At 43.4% G+C, this 22253-nt stretch overlaps 1 protein-coding gene across 1 annotated transcript in view; it reads left to right on the forward strand.

The window, feature by feature from the left end:
- Positions 1 to 22253, forward strand: part of DSCAM (DS cell adhesion molecule) — a gene marked incomplete at its 5' end in the record, with an annotated part of 333650 nt that overhangs the window by 164758 nt on the left and 146639 nt on the right. Inside the window, 2 exons of the mRNA XM_081138830.1 lie at positions 18263 to 18409; positions 20819 to 21097. Coding sequence (XP_080994956.1) covers positions 18263 to 18409; positions 20819 to 21097 — 426 coding nt within the window. The remainder of the gene's footprint in view (positions 1 to 18262; positions 18410 to 20818; positions 21098 to 22253) is intronic.

The following is a 22253-nucleotide window of genomic DNA, read 5'->3' on the forward strand; positions in this document are numbered from 1 at the left end:
AATCAGTTCATCATATATGTGCGGGTCTATTTCTGGACTCCAGTTCCATTGACCTATATGTTAATTTTTTTGCCAATAATATACTGTCCTGATAGCATCATCGTATAATTAGACTGAAACCAGGTAGTCTAAGTCCTTTTACTTTGTTCTTATTAAAAGTCATTTCAGCTATTCTCTATCTTGAATTTTCTTAACACGTTTAAAATTAGCTTGTCGGTAGTCTGCTGGGATTATGATTGGGACTGTGTTGAATTTAAGCATAAATTTAGGAAGAACTGACACCTTAACAATATTGAGTCATCTAACCCATGATCATGATTTATCCCTCCATTTATTTAAGTACACTTTTATTTCTCTCATCAATATTTTATAGATTTTGGTATATAGTTGTTGCGTATTTAAGTAGTTTTACCTATGTATGTTTTATTATTTGTCCTATAATAAAATTTAGCTTCTGATTGTTTGTTGACAATATACAGAACTATAATTTTATTTTTTGGTATATTGGTTCTGTAACTTTGTTCAGCTCAGTTTTTAATTCTGGTATCTTCTCTGGTAAATTACGTAAGATTTTTTTATGTAGATGATCATGTCACCTAAGACTATAGCATTACTTTTTGCTTTCCAATCTGCATGCATTTTCTTTCTTTATCTTCTCTTATTGCACTGATTAGGATCTCTATGTCTGAGAGCAGATGTCTTTGCCTTGCCCCTGACCTTAGGGGAAAGGCATTCAGTCTTTCTTCTTTTGCCTGTATTAATATGATCATATGTTTTTTATACTTTAGACTGTGTGTTATTTGGGGTCTTCTAAAAAGCCGCCAAAGCAGAAGAGATGAAGACATGTGCAAAAAAAAATGTATGAGGGGAAATTCCTGTTAAAGATAAAGGGCAACAGAAATAGGTGTAGGTGGAGAGAGCTTTCAGACCACAGTGCATTTCTGAGAAATTCTCAGCCAGGCCAGTGAGGAAGCCAGAGCAACCAGTGCTTGTTAGAAATGTCCTGCACTAGCAGGAATGGCCCCTCTCCTACCCTCATTGTACTGAGTAGTCTTCTGTGAGTACTCTGGTTACAGTGTAGTTTTGGCCTTGCCTCTGTAGGTCTGAAGTCTTGTCCGATGGTGTTCAGCCAACTACATCAGCCACAGCAGATCCTCCTGAAGGGAGATCCGACTGCCGCACCTCATCTCTCACAGTCAGAGTCTGCAAATCTAGCAAATCACACTGTTTGATTTTCAGATATTAAAGCAGTTTTCTCTAACCAAGATAAATCACACTTCGCCAAGTGTATTATTCCTTATATGCCTTGTTGGATTTGACTTGCAAATATTTTATGAGGATTTCTTTCCTTCAGTGTCTTTGGTTTTGGAACAAGGTTAATACTGGCCATAAAGTCAGGAAGTGTTTCCTCCTTACTGGCAACTGAAATGCATGATATAGGGCTCTTTTATATTTTTTTTAAATGTTTGGTAGAATTCATCAGTGAAAACATGTTTGCCTGGACCTACTTGCAGAAGGTTTGTAACTGTAAGTTTAATTACTTTAGTAGTTACAGAACTATCTACGTATTCACAAGTTATCTATTTTATATTGGGTGAGTTTTGTGGGGTTTGTTTTTTGTTTGGTTTTTGAGAAATTGGTCCATTTATTTCAATTGTTGAATTTATGTGCATAATGTCCATGCCATTCCTTTATTATTATCCTATTAATATCTAGGAGGTCTTAGTGATAGTCCTCATTTTGTTATTTAGGTCTCAGAGGAGGGGGGGGAGAGAGAGAGAGAGAGAGAACAGACCTGGAATTTTGTTTGTTTTGGGCTCGAGGGGAGGGCGCCTAGGGTTTCACAGGTTCGGTCTTCATTGGAGAATCGAAAATAAGGACCAGAATGGGAATTAGGACATGAGAAGGGAAACGCAAGGTCGCTCAAGGGGTCAGTTATCTAGGTCACCCCGGGCTTTCTCAAAGGGCAGCTTCACAAATGGTGCTGCCTGGCTCTTTATCTAGTTGTGTAGCTAGTAATGAGTTCACTGGAGATGGAAGTCTTCAAGTGGATGCCTTGGCAATCAAATCTTGGTGTCAGATGCTTACATTACAATAAAAATGCTAATTGTCAGGCATGTACACTGACATCACTACAGTGTTAACCTCTGGTGTTTTTTCCTGTACATCCTAGTTGCTTTGGCTTCGTACTTGGAGATATGGGCCCTTGACTCAGAGGAGAAACCCTCCAGTTGTTTGGGTTCCCCGCCCCTGCGCTGTGTCACGGCTGGGGACCTCTCTCCAGGCGGTAGACTAGGGAAACCTACAGGTCACCTCCTTGGGTTTCTTCCTCTCAGGGTCCACTGTCCTATGCAGCCTGCCTTCTGATTTTATGAACCGTTATTTCATGCACCTTGTTTGTTTCTGTAGTTAAGATGAAAGGGTAAACGCGGGGCTTGTTTCTCTGTCACGCCTGAACATGGATGTAATGATTATGTAACCTAAAATGTTCAGAGTCCCAATAGCTTTCTCATGGAACTTTTTAATGCTAATTCTCACTATCCATTAAAGTACTGCCAGCCTTTCCTGTAAAAGTTACAGAAATGCACATTTGGAACATAGTATTTAAATCCACACTGAAGTGTTTGAAACACTCTTTAAACTTACCATGTTTATGTTTATGTTTATAAGCATTAATATTGGGCCATAACACAGTTATTGAAATAAATATTAAGTGATGTTTTAGAGAGAAAAAAACAAATCACCTAAACACCTAGATAAGTCAGGTGGTGATATTCAAATCCCACCAGTAGCTCACAGAACATGGGCTATTTTAGATAGCCCCCTGATAGGGAACAAATGCCTCATTAATCAGATCAGAACCACATCAGCCTAAGAACACAGGTATGTCATTAAACTAAGGCCGGCGTCACAGGACACTCAGTGCTCTGTGCTGACGCATGAGTGAGCGCCTCCATTGGCCGTCACTCCAGACGGGCTGCAGAAGGAGGTTGGTGCACCTCCCTCTGGGAATAAGTGAGCAGCTCAGGGAGGAAAATGCAGAGCCAGAGGACAAGCAAAAACAAAGCCTACGAAATAGCCATTTTCATAAACTATTTACCTGAATCTTAGGATAAAAGAAACCTCCCACAAGAGCTCAGCTCCATTTAAGACCTGAAAGTCAGTTGTTATGTCAGGGCTAGAAGATTTTCAGTTTTCAGATCGTCACTGACCCTCATTAAATAGTCTCCAAAACTGAGCACAGTGCCTGGAAGTGACCTATCATCATTCGCTCTTAGCCCTGGAACTTTTTTCTGTGAAATATCTCCTAACCAACATTTTCCTTTATTATTAGTAAAGAGCTTTTAAAACCTCACAGTTCCCATTGTATGAACTGTTTTTAACTGTGACTGCAACCCATCTTCCTAGGAGGCTGAAAATTCCAGCCTGTCTTGTAACGCACTAGCTATGCGCCTTTTATGCACCTGCCGATGTAATAACGAGTCTTTCCTTCTCACCAGTGCATGATTGATGAAAGCTGTCAGTGTGGCCTGGAGTAGGCTTGGTGTCCTTTAGTATTTCTTTTATTTAATATATTCTTTATTAACATTTTTCATTATTTATTCTCATGTTGCATAGTCAGATGGCCAAGGGCTTAAGTTGGTCTGTGTCCCTTAGTAGTAGTACAAGCCTACTTTCAAGCAGATGCACAGTGTCTTTTATGGTTGTTATTGTGGCCATTAACTCAGTGGACGCAAAGCCACCAAGTGGCCAGAGAGTCTTATGAAGACCTGGGTTCCTTTAATGGGACCCCTGAGAGATGGTGCCGCACCATCACGTGGCTTGATTGGATCTGGCTCACACATGGAAAGGTGGTATCTCTTAAGTTATCAGTAGATGCAAAATGAATCACCCTGAAACTCAGTGCCTAAGATAAACATTATTTTGTAGCTCAGGATTTGGGGGGAGAGGAAACTTAGCAGGACGGCTTTCTACTTGTCTGTCCTCCTCCTGGTGTCAGATGGACTGGGGTAAAGTACCAAACGCAGCCCTCCCACCTCTCTATGCTCAAATGGCTGGTCTCGCTGATGTTGGAGCCTCACTTCTCCTTCGTGTGACCTTTGTTTTTGTAATGAGCCATTCTCCAAGGTCTACCTTCAAATGGAAGGTGGCCTCTTTCCATCGTTCTATGGCTGTCAGAATTTACTTGAACCAAGGTAAAAGCTATCGTACCTTTAAAAGAGTGTCCATGAAACTCCTGTGATGTCACCTGCACTGCCTTCTTTTGGACAACGCAAGTTACAAGACCATCCCAGATGCAAGGGATCGGAGGAGTAGATTCTACCCCTGGAATCCTGGATTCAAGGCAAGGTCAGATCACAAAGGAACTGTTGACACGGAGAGGCCTGGTTTATTGGGCACCGCTTTTAACTTGTCCAAGGCTTATTCCAAGACTGCACCAGTGCTTATAATTCCAGGTGATGGTAAATAGCCCAACTTCTAAGTTTAAACATAACTATTATATACATATGGTCTCAGAATGATAAATAACAAAAGAAGGCTCCTGTGGTCCCACTTAGATGGGCAAAGTGTACCCTGTTATGTTTTCCAGAGCCCCCTTTTGCTCAGTGCCATCAGAATATCTGTATCACTCAGTAAGAAAGTTGTCTTTTTACTTGCTTGCCCTCTCCACTTGACTCTTGGTCTCGGGGACCGTGTCCCATTCTTCCTGGTATGTCCCACTCTTGGCCCAACTCCTACTGTAAAGGAACTATCTGTTCACTGAGTGAACATAAAAAACTCCACTTTAATGTCATATATTGTGTATGGGGTGAAATTAAGTTTTACTGTGCCCACCTTGGATTGCATTTCATGTGTCCGAGGTGCTGGGTCATCTCTGTCTAGGAACCTAGTGTGTGAGTGAAATGTTTCAAATGCAGCCCAGAGTTTGTTCCGTTTCCTCCATCTCGCATGGCGAGCCGCTTGTCTCCTCCTGTGGCTCATTGTTCTTACAAGTCCCCTCTTGATCTACGTGACGGGGCTGAGACAGCGCTCCATCCAGGGATCTTATTCCGCCACATAAAGGAAGTGCGATTGTGTGCACCGGGCATGCCTGCAGACCTCATGGGATCAGTCGCTCTCGGAAAGAGGACCCCTTCATTAAACGCAAGGGAAATGAATGCAAATCAGGCCATGCCAGGTGCGCACGTGAAGAGCCTCTCCAGGCAGGGGCAGCGTGATGATCGCCAGCCGAGGGAGAGCACCCTTCCTCTGCTCGTTGTGCATAACCAAGGGCAGGCGCCTTGTGAGGAGCCCTGCTTGTCACGTGAGCCCGAGCAATGTTAGGACTTTCTAAGAGGGTATCTGAAAGTCCTGTGTCTGTTTGTTTAAAAGAAGTACAGGTCATAGAGCAGATTTCCAGACACAGAGCGAACGCTTGGAAAATAGGTGACATCCGAAGGGACCTGAGCTGCATCGAAGAAGCACCTTGTTTCCAAGGAAACGCTCCCGGCCTTGTGCTCAACCTTCGGTCCCCGTCCTCAAGAGGCCACGTGAGCACACGGTTCTTCCTAACTGTTAGGAAGAGTGGGCCTTAGGGGCTTATTTGCCGAATTTCACCCCGCCGCCCACACTCCTGCTGAAATCTTTGGTTTAACGGGTCTCCCACCTTCCCTGTTTACAGAGCCTGAAAGGTTATGATGTCGGGGCCAGGTCCTTTTCCTTTCACCATTCACAGGAATTTCCAGGACACTTGGCAAATGCGAAGTGTTTGCAGCAGCGCCTTGTTTACACCACAGGCGAATCCCTTTGAAATGAGCCCGTAGCGACAGTCGTCAGGTGGCGCAGTGTGACCTTACCCATGGAAGACGAGAGCGGAGCCAGGTAGTGGCCTGAGGGGGGCCAGTGAGGAAGGGGGGCTCATCTCGGAGCCTGTCCCACGCCGGCAAGGCGCTGGAGGCTGAACAGCTGTGCCCCACTGAAATGTCTATGTTGAAACGAACTCCCAATGCGGTAGGATTTGGAGGTGGGGTTTTGGGAGGTGATTAGGTCATGAGGGTGGACCCCTTATGAATGGGGTCAGTGCCCTTATAAAAGAGACCCCAGAGAGCGCCCTCCATGTGAGGACACAGCAAGAAGACACCTGTCTATGGACCAGGAATCAGGCCCTCATCGGACTCTGAATCTGTAGGCACCTTGATCTTGGACTTGTAGCCTCCAGAACTATGAGATATTAAGTTATGTTGTTTCTAAGCCACCCAAACTATGGTATTTTTGTTAAAGGAGCCTGAATGGACTGGGTCATTAAGGAATTAGACAGTCTCTGCACGTTACTTGGCACAATGATTATCAGGTGGTTATCCGGTGACGATGATGGTGAATGTCATGAAAACAGAAATTCCTGGATTTCATATTATTTTCTGAAATATTTTGTTAATCAAATTTTCTGAGCACTTAAAACTATACCTGCTATATCCTGGACAAATATTCAAGAGAAAATCTAATACACAAGCTTCACTACAGAGCATGATGTCTTCAGCAGCTTCCAAGTCTAGGACCCATCTCAGTGTTTTAGGCTCAAGTGGATTTTATCTGGATTTTACCTGGTTTTGTGATTGGTGTCATCAGGACAAAATCTGGGATCCTGATAAGAGTAGGAAAGTGTGTGTGTGTGTGTGTGTGTGTGTGCACGTACGCGTGTGCTGTATGTGTACATACATGTACATGGATGCAAACAATGACGTCTGTGTCTTAGCATGAAGTGCATGTCCCTGGGGAAGGCAGACTATACCCGGGATGCTTCCCTGCTGTCGTGCAGGCAGCCCTGTCTCACCTACAACTTCATCAACAACGTCAGCCTGGCGACCACCCCTGTAAGGACAGGGTCGTATAGGGCGGAGATAGGTAAACTACAAATCTGATTTTCAAGGTATCCAATTCCAGTGAGCTTTGTCTTTAACTTATCCTTTGGAAAAATAGATAAAATAGATGAATAACCACATTCTGTATGTTTGTGAAGTAGAGGAAAAGGGAATAAAAATTGAGCCTTTGGCTGCATTTTGAGATGAGGCTCCCACACCTGCTGAGCAAGTCTGAATGTGACACTGGGCGAGAGAGGTCAAAGGCTGCTTGGCTGGGCAAAATTAACCTGAGACACTGTTAGTCTGGCTCCCTCTCCAAGAGGATTTCAAAGGGACAAGAAGCAGAGTCCCACGATGAACAGGTAACAGCTGGGATTTATTCTCAGTGATGTGCAAATAATGATCCTCAATACACTGAGCACCCAGATTCCCGCCTCCGGCCCCATAGTCTCTGGGGATATGCTTGCCCTCATTCATGCTCCTCCTCAGCTACGCACATGGCCTCTCACTTTCACAGTTTAGCAAAAATGGTGCCTATTGGATAAGAAACAGTACAGACAAAAAAGCTGGCCAACATGCATGAAGAAGACTTTTGGGGGAGAGCTTCTGCATCCAGTGATTATAACAGATTATATTTTCTTCCTAGTTCAGGAGTTAGAGGGGTGCTTTATAACTCATTTCATGAGTCCAGGTTGTTGAACCTGGTATCTGTTGCACTTCAGCTGTGGTTTTGATGGTAATGCCCTTATCAGCTGGTTCATATGTTTAAAATGATTTGGGGAATTTAACAGAATTTTGTTAATATTCCTGGACAGTATTAATGCTGAGATGTATGATAGAAATTCAGCTGATTTTGTATAATCCTTTGTGGTATTTGTTACACACAGTGCATATCTTTAGAATGGCCCAGGAAAAAAGTGGTGCCCATTAGTTAGATGTCTTTTTTATAACATTAGCTTTTTCCTTAATACCCTCATTTATGTTATTTTTCAGCATGAATTTCTGGTTACTTAAAAGGATATTCTCTAATTAAAATTTAATAGCAAGGAATGAAAGAAATATCTCTTCAGTGCTAGGCATTTATAAGGACTTTATTATATCCTTGCTCAAATGACAAGTTGGAGTTTTCTCAGCATGATGTGAGAATGATTTATCAGAAAATATCAAAATGAGGAAAACGGACGTTGGAGAAAACCCCTCCGTACTCTCTCTCAAGAAGAGAGCAAGTTACCTTGAAGCACAAGGAATTTTTATTCATCCTTCATAAAGGAATCTCCTACTTTGATTAAACGTGTTGAATTAGATCGGAGGAAAGAGCGATTTTACCATGTTGTAGTCCATGGATTTCTGAATGGCACAGGGCAGTTATGCAGTTTACTGTGAGAATTGCTTGTACAAGCCAATGAAAACGAGGGTGTTCGATGTGGATCCATAAACAATGACTAGGTGGGAAAGGGTGGGAAGAAAATGCAGGAAATGTTTTTTTAAAGCAAGATTCACTTGCCCTCGAGCTGTGATTTCACACCGGCAAGCCCAGTGCCCCATTTGCATTGGAATGCAGCCTTGTAGATTTTAGGAAGATTGGACACATTTCTCAAAATAGGAAGTTGACAAGGCTGATAATTTTATCAGACATTTTCCAGGAGCACAGCCTGACTAATTAATGGAGCATTGGCGGTGGAGGGTTAAAACACCCTTTATTATTTTGCTGTAAAGATTCAGCAAAGTAATGATCTTAAAACTCCTTTATAAACGGAAAAGCACAGGATCTCGTCCCTCCGGTAGTAAGTAGGTGCCTGCCGTGTCAGGACGTGGGTGGAATGGAATCGTGGACCCATGTCCCAGAGGCACTAAAGAGATGGCTTTTCTTCAGGTACAAATGTAATGACCCTGACCGACCTCAAGCTGAGTACCCAGGACGTCAGAGTGGCCCACCTCCTGTGACATCCCTCCCACCTTACCGACTGCTGTGGTGTGTTCTCGGTACATCTGCCACACTGGCATTATCACTGTGACCCCTCCATGCAGCCGTTTCTTGGTCTGAGTTAGCCACTCATGCCCGTTTCTTTGCCCACCGGTCCTTTCCGCACCCCATTCCAACCTCGGCACCCCGACCCTTCCCGAACCCGTCCTTTAGTTCCAGGGCAGAGCCTGTTATTCGCACACTTATTTCTTGTCAGTTCTGGGAAAATTTCAACTTGTTTCCTCCAGACATTGCTTGTCTGCCACTTTTTTCCTACCGTCTCCTTCTGGAATTGTTATTATCTGTATAGCTCTCCATCCCTCCTCCAAGTCTCTTAATCTTTCTTTCATGTTTGTGTTTCTTTTGCTCTTCAGGCAATATCCTGGGTAATTTATTTAGATTTATTTCACTATACACTGATCTCCCCAACTGTGTCTAGCCTAAATATTTATATCAAAATTATAGTTTTCATTTCTGGACATTCTGTTTCACTGTTTATCTAATGTATCTGTCTTTTGGACATTATTTTCTTTCTCTCTTATTCTTGATTTAATTTTATATTTTTACAAACATATTGAAAATACTTCTTGAGTCATCTGTGTACAGTGACTCCATTCCTGAGTTCTCTGATGTTTCCTCCGACCCCATGGTAAATCCATCTCTCACGTGCTCAGTGGTTTGGGGCTGGGAGCTCAGGATGGGAAGGAGTCGTTGGGCCTTATCAGTGAACATCCCTGGTGGCTCAGTCCTTCAGGGCAGACGTGCCTTTTCTCTGTCACATGTTCTTGGAAGCTGGGTCACCATTTGTTAATTTCTTATCCTGAGGCTCTCTAGACCTTGGAGATAGTCTAAACCTAAACCCCAAACCTGAGCAAGGCTTGCGCTATGGTTAGACCTGTTTCCTAACCAAAGCTCAGGCAGGGACAGCAAGGCTATTAGCTAAAAAATCTTCTTTTCAGTCCACTTATTTAGCAAGGTTGCAGCTTTCTGCAGACGTTCCCTCAGTTTGTAGGGGCTAAAAGCTCTTTTCTGTCCTTATTGCTTCTTGGAAGAGCAAATGTCCCACAGCACCTATGGCAGCAACGAGATCCTGCGCTAGAGTGTTCAATTCCCTCTTCATTTTTAGATCCCTGAGCATTTTCCTCACCTGAGAACTCTGTTGTTCATGTAAATGGCTGTTTATTATGTTTATCCAGCATAATGAGTTTCTTATACCAAAAAGTACTTCATAATAATTATTTTTTTTATATCCTCAGAAATCAGAGTCTCTCCAACTCGCATTTGCCTTATTGGCCATATTAAAGTATTTGAAAAAAAATGGGAAACTAAGATTCCAAATAATATACCGTATTTTTATGACAGAAATGACCAAAAGTCAATCCAAGGAGGAACTTTATCTCAGTGTTCTGAAAGAAGATTCATTAGATGGTTGTATAACAAGTATGCAATTAAAAATAATAAGCAATATATGGAGAATTGAAAAAAATAATTGTTCACACTTTAAATTGAATAGGAATTTGGCAAGGTGCCACTGAAAAATAGAATTTTGCTGTCACTAGTTTCTAGCAGAGCCCAAGGAGTAACACAGGCATTGGTTATAGATTAATAAAACAAAAATCACCTGACGTTAATTCTCTGAAGTCCAAAATAAGTCACCCAAGAATGAGTGCCACCCTAGGGCTTCTCCCTCCCTGCCACGACACTTTCCTCCACCCATTCAGCACCCTTCCCAAAACCTAGGAGTCACCTCTCACCGCACCCCTTTGCCTCACTGCAGCATCCAGGCGAATTCTGTAGCAGTCACTTCTTTTTTTCAGATGTACCTTATTTTGGTGCCTTGAACGTGCCTCAGTGTTCCCACCTCAGGACATTTGCACATGCTTTCCCGTCTTTGTTCTCAGCCCTACTGTTTACACCCTTTGTGCCGCACCTGAAACGCACCCTCTGCGGAAACCCTTACTCTCACACCCCCGTCTTCAGCTCCTTCGGCCTCGGTGTCTTGATTCTCTCAGAGCGTTGACCAGGGGAACTGGTTTCCTTTGTCCACTCGCTGTTTTTGTCTTTCTCCCAGACTCAAACATTTGCACCTAGAGGTCGGGGCAAAATCATCTTGTTCATCATATAAATGAACAGCTACAATTCAAGTTTTAAACACTTCTTTGGCTCTTTTTAAAAAGCCCTCAAAATAATTTATTTAAAAATCAAATTCTATTTTTTTAAGGATTTGTTCTTTTAAATAACTAGAAATCTAACTAGAGGAAAGATTAATGGCAGACTCGCATATCTGCTCCCGAGCGAAGATCTCATCATTAGCAGCCTAAATAGGGTAATTAGGTATACAGTCAGAATGCAGCTTGGGCTTAAATTAGCAGTGTATAATTGAGTCTCATTTAACTGCAGGAGAATTTCACTGAGAGAGTTTTATTTACATTAGAAAAATGTCTAAGTGAGATTGCTATGAGAGAATTTAAACGTATATATACCAGATTACTCCATACTTATCAAACCCAGACGAAGATTGCTGGCTTATTTCTCATGCTCTGGGTACAAAGGTCACGTCACTCTTTCTGGCCAAGTGACTTCTTCCAGGCAGCCAAAGTCCAGGCTGGGGCTTCATGTTTCTTGGATACCTTGACGATACTTGAAAAACATAACAGACCCTGGCCAGTGTGGCTCAGTTGGCTGGGGTCGTCCTGTGCACAGAAAAGTCACTGGTTCAATTCTCAGTCAGGGCACATGCCCGGGTTTCAGGCTCGATCCCCAGTAGGGGGCGTGCAGGAGGCAGCCCGTCAGCGTCTCACTCTCTCATCGATGTTTCTCTCTTTTTCTCCCTCTCAATGCCTCTAAAAAAAAATCAATAAAAAAATCTTAATAAAAGAAAAACACAATAGGCCCCAACAAAATGACGCCTCCTTCTGCTGAGCCAATTTTTGGGGAAAATTCAAAATAAGTATGTCAACAAGATCCAAACACTTATTCAATGCAGCACTCTGCAAGAGGGAGAGGGGGAACAGGCAAGCACGGCCAACGGGGACTGCTCGGGCCTTGCGCAGGCTGCTGGCGTTCGGGGCAGGCAGGGCTGACCCACAAACCAAGCGGATTGCAAGCAATTAGCTATCAGAGCAGCCCCGGGACACCAGGGGATCGATGCAGGGTGCATTAGGCTTTGGGGTTAGGTGTTTGGGGGGGAGGATTCCAAGGACCAGGGTCAATATTGAACGCCCTCCCTCCCGCTTTTAAGCGCACACAGATGTGATCCGGCTGAAACTCGAGCTAAACAAAAGGCCGTTTTGACACATCCACTCCCAAGATAAATATTTCCCTAGATTTCCCACCTGCCCCCTGCCGTGCTGCTCAGACGAGTTTGGTCTGCGCCTGCCGCGTCCATATGCTCACCACCCACCGACTCCTTCGAAATAAATTTCCACTGCACAAATAGCGCACTAATAGAGCTTCCTGGTGAGATGCTCAAATCCACGAGCCTGTGAAATAGGCAAAATTCTCCCTTCCCTCCCCCCGTCTACTCAGAGGCAACTGCAGCTACAATGCTGGTGGATATCTGCCGATCCCTTCCTCTCTGGTCATGTGCTGGCTAGGTAGTGTGGACACAGCCTAATTTATTTATTTATGTATTCACCCCTCGATTGGCATTTAGGTGTGTTTGCAATTTCTACTTTTTAAAACAATGCTGCAGCGTACTTCCTGTGCATACATCGGCGGGGGCATATGTATGAGTGTTTCCATAGGCTCAAGTCATTCAGGGGACAAGTTGGATGGAAATGTACTCATTTCTTATGTTTGGAATATGCGAGCAGATTGCCCAGCAAAAAACAAATGGCTTCATAAATTCACACAATTACCTCTAGGTGCTCATGTTCCCACTCTCTTGCCAGGACTATGTATTATTAAATATGTATTTTAATTATTTTCTAATCTCCTAGATGAAACTGGCATCTCATTTAATCTGCATTGACTTGGCCAAGTCTATGTAAATTCTGTTCAGAAATCAAGTGCCATGTAATTTATTTCATTTGTGGAAAATTGACACTTTTGCACTATTGAGCTGTCTAGTCCTGGAGTTTGATGTTCCTCTCCATTGTCAAGGTCTTCTATTGTGTCCTTTGGCAATGATATATATATATATGGTGTTCTTTGAGTTTGTTTTATGTATTACAAGTTGTTTGTAGGTAGATATTTAATATGTTTATTGATCTAGCAAGTGGGACATCTTATCATTATTTATTGCAGATTGCTGCTCTCCTAGAATGCCTTTCACTAGTAGGCACTCACATGGACACTCTTAGCTAATATCACAATATCCCTGGGAATATGCCCACTGTACAGAAGAGGAAACTGAGGCTTTTTTAGGTTACATTTCTAGTCTAGATTATGGTGATAGGAAGAAGCCGAGCTGAGACATTGGCGCCACTGTTTTTGGAAGTTCTGTCTTCCTCCACTTGCATAATTTCACACCCTCCTGGCCTCTGTCCCTCTGTCTCGCTGTATCTTTTGCCTGCCCTCTTCCCTCTTTCTCCTCCCTGCGGGTTCCTGGGGATCAGTTTCCACAAAGGGCTCCTGACACAGAGTCCCCAAAACTCTGTCTGCAGTTTGACTTTTCTCACCTACTCTGGGTGGTCCAGCCTGTTCAGGGCTGAACTGTCTTTGTAGAACAGAGACCCTCTCCCAACTTCTCTGGTCCGTCAGTGCTCTAGTCTTAGGAGGCCCTCGGACTCAGCACTTGGTGGGCTCCTCTCCCCAAACACGTCTGCTGATCCGTCAGTTTAAATATGCTTCTGTGCCCATCGCTTCTGTTCCACATCATTGTTCCCCCATGTGGCCCCGGCCTTGCTGTCTCACACTCCAGCCCTGACCCAGAGCCAGGGAGCTCAGAACACCAGGGCATCATGCTGGCTGGGCTGCTTCTAGTTGTGTAAGCACAGGCAAGTCACCCTCTGCTCCTCACTTTTCCCATCTGTAAAATGGGGATAAAAACAGTACTTGGCTCGTGGGGACATTGTGGGAACTGAATGGGTCAGAGTGTATAATGCTCAGAACAGTGGCTCGTATTAAGGATGCTCTACCTATGGGCGTGGATTAGGATTAGTGTTAATGCCCAGATGTCTCTGTCCAGATTTCTGGTTTTTACAAAGAAAACCATCACATTGGATTAGGGCCACCCTCCTCTGGCCTGTCCTCGTCTTAACTAAACAAGATGGTCCTATTTCCAGATAAGGCCACAGTCTGAGGTACCCAGTTGTTATTCAACTTAAGAGTTTTGGAGGAGACCAAATTCAACCCTTAGCACTAGGTTAGACATCTTACCTTAAGGACCACTCCCTTCCATCTCTTAGATACATCTTTGGACCTATTTTTCTTTAAGCAGCTGTTTTTACCAGGCCACTCAACTGCCCAAGAATTATCTGGAGTGTGGTCATGCCTGCATCTAATCGCAGCTTGACGCCCACCTGTGCCATCGCTGAGCACACGCTCCTCAGAACCAAACCGTGCGCTGAATTCCCTTCCAGCCCACGTCGGAATGAGGAGAAGTCTGTAACTTTAAAGTTATCATAGGTCATATATTTTTTTTCTATTTTTACTTCTATTTTAGTTCATGCTAATTTGACTTTCGAAAGAAAAGCTGTAAGATACCCATGCAGACACTCGTCTCATTGTTAGTGTTATGTGCTTAGAACTTAGATGGGAATGCTGTGTCCCCCTAATGGTTCAGAAACTGTCATGAAAACTGCTTGGAGAAAGCGCAGCTCCGTCACACAGTGTGGCTGTCAACTGGGGTGACAGGCACAGCTGGTAAAAGTTTCATGGTGTCGCACTACCACTTGGCATCTTATTAGAAGAACCATTTTTCCTTTTAATTACTATTAACTCAGTTCAGATTGCAAAAGCAAAAGCAAAAAAACCCCAAAACACCCCAAAAACCCTAAGATATATTTTTGACTAAATGATAAATCAAATATGCTTTTAAAATCTTCCTGAAAAAGTGATCGTCCCTACTGAAGATCCAGGAAAGGGAGGGAGCATCGTGGAAGAACAGTTAGCACCGAAAGCTTTACATATGCTCACTTTTATATAAGAATATATTAAAGGGGCAAGTGCTCTCTTATGTAATATACATGAGGAAGATTCATGTCGAAACCTAAAAAGAGGTTTTAAGCTTGCTTTTTTTTACCCAGACTTAAGACGAGACTTTTGTATATGGTAGACAGCTTCACCCACCCGTCTCTTTAACAAGTGTTTTCAGATGGCCTAGCCAAGGATGTTTCTGTGTAAAAGCAGCCCAGCTGGTGTGGCTCAGCGGTTGAGCATCGCCCTGTGAACCAGGAGATGGAAGTTCGATTCCCGGTCAGGGCACATGCCCCAGTTGGAGGAGTGCAGGGGACAGGCGCTCAATGGCTCTCTCATCATGGACGTTTCTCTCTCTCTCCCTCTCCCTTCCTCTCTCTGAAATCAATAAAAAAAAAAGAAAAAAATCAATAAAAAATAAATAAAATGTTCATCGATTTTCCGATGGGTTTCAATGAGAAATGAGGAATTAAGTGCAGTAATTCAGTCGACGTCTTCTCCCTTCGAGCAAATGTCTCAGAAACTGTGTAAGACAAACAAGGTTCACATTTTTCTGAAATGACGTCTTCAGAGAGTTTTATTTGCATAGTAACTGAGTAAAAAGCAAAAGTTATTACAGGAGCAACGCGAGTGGTTAAATTAAATGTGCCTGGAGAATAGAGCCCCTTGGGGACCAGCGGGTGACTGAACCCCGGCCTCTCCCAGCTCTCCTGCGGAGCAGGACACAGTGCTTCCCCTACGCCTGCTGCCGCTGGCGGCCCGGCAGGTCCAGTGGAAACACTCCACGTTAGAAAGGTGACAGAAATCACATGCCTGATAGGTTTGTCCCTCTTTTCCGTCTGTCACTCTGCACTTTAAAGGAACTGGCTATTAAGGCATCATATAAGTGCGAAAATATATTGAAAGAGAAAAAAATGTCTCAATTATACCCACTCTGTCCTGGTAAGGAATGCTTGGTGTGTGATGACATATGACAGGTGGTAGGAGGTATTTTTAGTTACTTTCTTCTGGGGAGAAGATAAAGCAAAAATACCCAGGATATACAGAATTCACTTTCCCAGCTGTCTTAATGGTCAGTGTATTTATAGCATATTTTAAAATAAGCAACTCCATGGAATTGTTGAAAAAGCGAATTTATGACTTAAAGATATTTGAGACATTGTTTGGTTTGTGTTCTTTGAAAAGGCTGATGCCAGATCAGTGTTCATCTTATGATTTTTTTCTCTCCCAGTTCCTTTTGAATTGCTCTTATCTTACATAAGGAATCATAAGCCCTTTTTATTTTACTTGAGCAGCTGATATATGAATAAAGCATAGTCCTTACAAGAAATAACCAAGGACTGGAGGAACTGTTCATAGTGTAAATATTTGAGGCCTGATATGAATGAAGTCAAGATCCATGGTAAAGTCTGATTAAAATAAAATAAAATAAAATAAAATAAAATAATAAAATAAACCAAAGGATATTTCAAATGAACCTAAGAAAAAGAAACAGTATAGTAAGACGAATGGGAGCATGTTAGTCTTTTCCCAAAGAGACAAAACCACATTCTCTTTTAAGTAAACCCACATCAGGTGCAGAAATAGTCCACAGAAAAGAGTCTGACAGTGGCAGGAAGGGTACTGAGTCAAAGGGTAGTGGATGCAGAGCTCACTTTGGGGTTTGTCCTTTCGCCTTTGTTTGGTTTATCATCAAGTTATAATTAAACAGTAAATATTAGATACATTTTCAAAAGAAAAAAATCGTTATCCTTCTTAAAGCAACACTGATATTTATCTCTAAATGTTGGCTATTTGTACAACTAGAGTTGTACAGGCAGAAATTGTTACCCAACTGAAAGAGATTGTTTGCCCAACCCGTGTGGCTCGATGGTTGAGTGTGGACCCATGAACCAGGAGGTCGCTGGTTCGATTCCCGGTCAGGGCACTTCCCTGGGTTGTGAGCTCCATCCCCAGTAGGGGGCGTGCAGGAGGCAGCTGATCAGTGACTCTCATCATTGATGTTTCTATCTCTCCCTCCCTCTCTCTCCCTTCCTTTCTCTGGAGTCAATAAAGACATATTTAAATAAATAAACACATAAATAAATAAAAGGGTTTGTTCACCTGCATGCATCAGAGCCCAGTCAAACGTGAACAGGAGTTTGCAACCAAGAAAGTAAAGGTTTATTTTTAAAGAAATGGCACCACGCCTGGAGTCACAGGTGACCTCAAAGACATGACTCCCCAGTGGCTTCCAGAGGATGTGTCATATAGGGGAAAAGTCATTCATCATGGGGAGTCAGAGAGTTATGATCCTGGTTAGGGTAGTGCTCGGTGCTTGGGCAGGGGTGGTTGATCACCGCTCTGGTCCCAGTGTCAGCCAGGGAATCATTCTGTCTGGTTTCACGTGGATTTGGTGGCTGGGATCAATCTGTTTTCCCAGATCCGGAGTTCAAGCACAACTGGAGCCTGGATGCTGTCTTCCTCTGTGGTCTGCAGGCCCCAGGCTTTGTTCCTGAGATTATTTGATTCACACCACAACCTGATTGTCCCGAGGTCTTAATGATTAAGGGAGTGGACGTGCAAGGGAGAGGGAGGTGGTGACTCAGGGTGCTCTTAGGCTGCAAGGGGCCCGTTTGAATCAAAAGGAAAGGAGAGGTCAGATTAAAGAAATGAGGTTCTGTGCGGTGACAAAGTCACAGACCACATAGACAACACTGGGCCCCGTGCGGATAGGAAGGAGGGATGGATGAGTATGACTTTTCTCTCTCTGAGGTGAAAATAGTTATTGTCAATTATCTGAGTAATAATTAAGAAATAGCGTGAAACTTATTACCCAGTGTCACCCCAATAAATTCAACAAATTTTTTTTAAAGAAATAGCAAAGTGCTCTATAGCACTGACTATAAGAGGAACTTGTCTTTGTCTTAAAATGTATCACTAAACATTGGTTATCATTATAGGTAAATCAGATAGATTTCCTGGGGAGTTTGTGGAATATTTTATTGCCTTATTTCTGTGTGTTTATTGAAATACTTCAAACTGAGGTAAAAACTTGGGAAAGAAAGTTAGTATTCCCTTAATCTGTCACATGCTAAGAGAAAAGTGACGACCAAAGGAAATCTGCTAAATTGCTTTTACGTACCAATTATAGGCCAACTGTTGCTACAATATAAATACATGACCTAGACCTAAAAAAAAAATTATGACATTAAATTTTTTAAGTATATATTTATTGTGTAGCATACTAACAACTCCTCATTTAGGCCATTGAAAATGTAAAATAGTTTGGACCCTGAAATGAACACTCACCCCTACTGTCAGCCTTTGCGTGAGGTTTCTCCAAGCGGAGACAGTTACTCAGTTTGTGTGACCGGCTGCTTCGGCTCCTCTGTTTCAGGATCTAGATTTCTCATCACATCCACGGGAGCCTTGTATATTAAAGATGTACAGAACGAAGATGGATTGTATAACTACCGCTGCATCACTCGCCACCGCTACACCGGGGAGACGAGGCAGAGCAACAGCGCCCGGCTCTTCGTGTCAGGTAGGGGCCCCGCTCTTCCTTCCCTCGTGGCCCAGGTGGCTCCACCCACGTGGTGAAATGCGGGACGAAAATGAAGCCTTCAGGCCTTTTCCCAAAACAGATTCTCAACTTAAGGTTTTTAAAACCAATGCCAATGCGGTACAGTACAAACGGAGACAGCCCAGGTGAGGGGGCTTCACAGTTAGTGGTGCTGCCGAGGGGGGATGGGGAACCGTCTATCCTGTCGGGCCAGAGGGCTCTCCTAACCCACCGAGAACCCTGCCGCGCTTTAAAATGGAACAAAAGGAAAAAGATTTAACCTCCCACAACTTCATTTCAAGAAGAAAGATGAAACGAACCAGATAATGTTGTGACAATTAGCAGTAATTTTTAAAATTATGTACAAGTCATACGAAAACTATAATTTAGTATTTGAGATGATTTAACGCTTTGAAAGAGCAGCGTAATTCAGAAATAAAAGAGTTCATCGATAAAATGGCTAAACACGAGTCTGTGAAACAAAAAAGTAGCATAATTTAGGAAAAAATTTGAAAAAATGAAAATTTAATTAGAAGGAATGCATCGGAGAATGGGCTCAACAGGAAGCATAGTGTGGGAAATAGAGGGGAAAAGGGAATGGGGGGTAGGTAACAGGCGATACCGAGAATTGATCATTAGAGTAGTGGGATACTGGCGTTGTGATTACATAGGGAAACTCATTTTTATTGGGGAAACATACTAATGATAAAGTCACAACATAGCTTCTGTGATTTGACTCAAGTATGTTGGCACCAGAAGCAAAAACTATATAGAAACAGATGAAGGACTGGGCAATGTTGATGCCTGTCGAGTCTGGGGATGACTGTATGGAGTGCTTTATATTATTTTTGTCTCCTTTTGTGTGAGCTTGCAAATGTTTGTGGTAAAAACTGTTTAAAAGTGTAAATAAGACGTTTGGAATTAAGTGATGAGAATTAAACGTAGTGCTGCTGTGTGGTTTTTACTGGTTCTATATGTGACCGGGCATCACCACGAGAGCCTGCCTCAGGCATTGCTTAAATCATGTACTTAAAATAGAGCAGGAACATGCCTCCCTTTTTTGTGAAATAGTTTTATTGATATTTCATTTGCCAATTATAAACTTTGCCCATTTTAAGAATACAATTCAGTGATTTCAGTAAAATGTATGGAGTTGTGCAGCTATCACTGTATTTCAATTTCATAACATTGCCATCATCCAACAAGACCCCTGCTGTCTCTTTTCAATTCCAATTTCCATCCCCAGCTCCAGGCAACCACGAATCTACTGCCTGTCTCTACAGGTTTGCATTTTCTGCATATTTTATATAAATTGAATCATGTGCTATGTGACTGTGTGTCAGGCTTCTTTAACATAATCTTTTGAGGTTCATGCATGTTGTAACGGATCAGTATTAACTCTTTTTTATTGCTGAGTAGTATTCTGTTGTGTATATATATACATTTTGTTTATCTTTTCACTAAATCATGGCCATTTAGATTATTTTCATGTTTGGGACATTGAGCCAAGTGGTTTCCATTGCCCCAGATCTTGAGAACGTTTTATCTTCTTTATTTGGCTCAAGAATATAATGCGGGCCAAACATCGTCTGGTAGAACAACTAATCATACATTGCTTATAAGTTTTTAATAACAGGGTGATATCATAATGAATAATCTGGAAGCTTCTTTTTTGTTTTAACCTTTCAGTCTTTGCCAACCCTTGACTGTCTTCATTTCGTCATCTCACCTCAGACGTCATCATATCGCCCATATCGCCCAGGAAGACCTGACGCCCCTCACTCCACCCCACACATTCCCCTCCCCTCACTCTGCCTTCCCACTTCTTTCCTCCACCACCCTTACTACAGGCTGAATTCTCTTTACGCGCCTGCTCACTAGTGTGTCCCCTGCTGCCCTCAGACACGCATCCAACTAGGGCATAAGCACCAGGAGGCGTCCTGGTCCGTCTTGGTCGCCACTGTCTTCAGGGCCTAACCCTGGGCTGGCTCTGGATGCAGGGATCAAGCAACATTTGTGAAATAAATAGATGAAGCACTTCTAGATTTAATAAGTATGTGTAAAACTCCCTTTTGTGACATAAAGGTTACTAACGTTAACCAGCTCTTTCTGTTACTGTCGCTCCCTTGAAGGGAAGTCCAACGTTCACTGGCTGTAAGAAGACCCCATAGTTGGCCTGAGGGGCCCTGCTGAAGCATGTCAGCCCCAGGTTCTTAGGATTTAGTAGGGGATGAAAGCAGAGCCTATTCTGCTTCAAACTTTTACAGGTTCTGAGCAGAAGATGTGTATAGTTGGAATGGCGTATGGAATTTCACTTATGCATGAGGTTCTCTGAAGCCAGCCGGCGGCTTCAGCTCCTTCACTGTGTCTGAGTGTTTCTTCCTCCTGCAGACCCAGCGAACTCAGCCCCGTCCATACTGGATGGGTTTGACCATCGCAAAGCCATGGCAGGGCAGCCCGTGGAACTGCCTTGCAAAGCGCTCGGGCACCCTGAGCCAGATTATCGTTGGCTGAAAGACAACATGCCCCTGGAGCTTTCTGGAAGGTTCCAGAAGACCGTGACGGGGCTGCTCATCGAGAACACTCGTCCCTCGGACTCAGGCAGCTATGTGTGTGAAGTGTCCAACAGATATGGGACCGCTAAGGTGATAGGCCGCCTGTACGTGAAACGTAAGTTGGACGGTAACTTGCGACGGTGATGTCGGCTGCCACTGACGGCTGACAAGCTGACCTCCGGGCTTTCTCTCTAGCACCCCATTGATCGTCACAGTGGTCCTGCTGAGGCCAATATTAGCCCCATTTTGCAGATGAGGAAACTGATGCTTAATTTGCTCAAGGTTATGCAACTGGAGAGGTTGGAGTTTAGGATTGAATGCAGGTCTGTCTGATTCCTGTTCCCAAAATTCCAAGGTTTCCATCAGGCCCCAGGTGACATTTCCAAGGTAACAGTTCCCAACTGTTGAATTAAGAATAGCACGCCTTTGAAAGTCGATAGAGGAAGAGGAGCGGGATCACTCTGTCACACGATCAGGTCAGAGTAGGTGTAACTGGCCTGTTTTAGATGCTTCTTTCAGTTCCTAAACAGAGCTGTAATCAGCAGAAATATCAGGCTGTGAACTGTGCAAGTAGTGGACTTGGGTGAAGTATTATAGATCATTTAGTCCAAGTATGTGGATATGTTTCATCTCCAAGTGGTTTTCGGGGACTGTCTTGAGGAACGTGTGGATGGGATGCTGAAGGCAGACTCAGAGGAAAGGGGGATGTGACCACAGGGGGAGGGAAACACTCTAACCTAGTTAAACACCCTCAGTTTTCTCCTGCGGAAACCAAGTCAAAATGAGTTACCCAAGACCCCATGGTCAGAATGGAGCAACAGGACTTTTGTCAAAATATGGCTTAGTTGCCAATATATAATGTTACATATATAAGGTTATATATATCTAAACGAACTGAAGAGAACAGAGTGAGTCACTGGAGCCTGACACTGAAAGGGAGGCATTTTTTTTACCCTCACTTTTCCCAGCCCCTTGCTTGGTTATGGAGGTGCCTCTTCAGTGTCCCCCTGAGTGCAGACTGCTTTAGCCCAATCCCAGCCCAAGAGAGTATATTAGAGTAAATATCCTAGTGACTGGCTGGGACCAGCGGCCCAGAGTCAGCCCTGCAAATACCACTCAGACGTGCTTAGGCTGGGGTCAGGGAGAAATAGAAGGTGAAGCCTGCACAGGAATATTTCTACCGACTGAGAACCTCATACATGAAACAGTGAAGCTTGGACAGCTGGTAAGAATGATTCCCACGGGCTCAGAGCCTCCTCTGTGTTAAGATA

This window comes from Miniopterus schreibersii, assembly GCF_964146895.1.
Source record: "Miniopterus schreibersii genome assembly, chromosome: 5".
Classification (NCBI taxonomy): domain Eukaryota; kingdom Metazoa; phylum Chordata; class Mammalia; order Chiroptera; family Miniopteridae; genus Miniopterus; species Miniopterus schreibersii.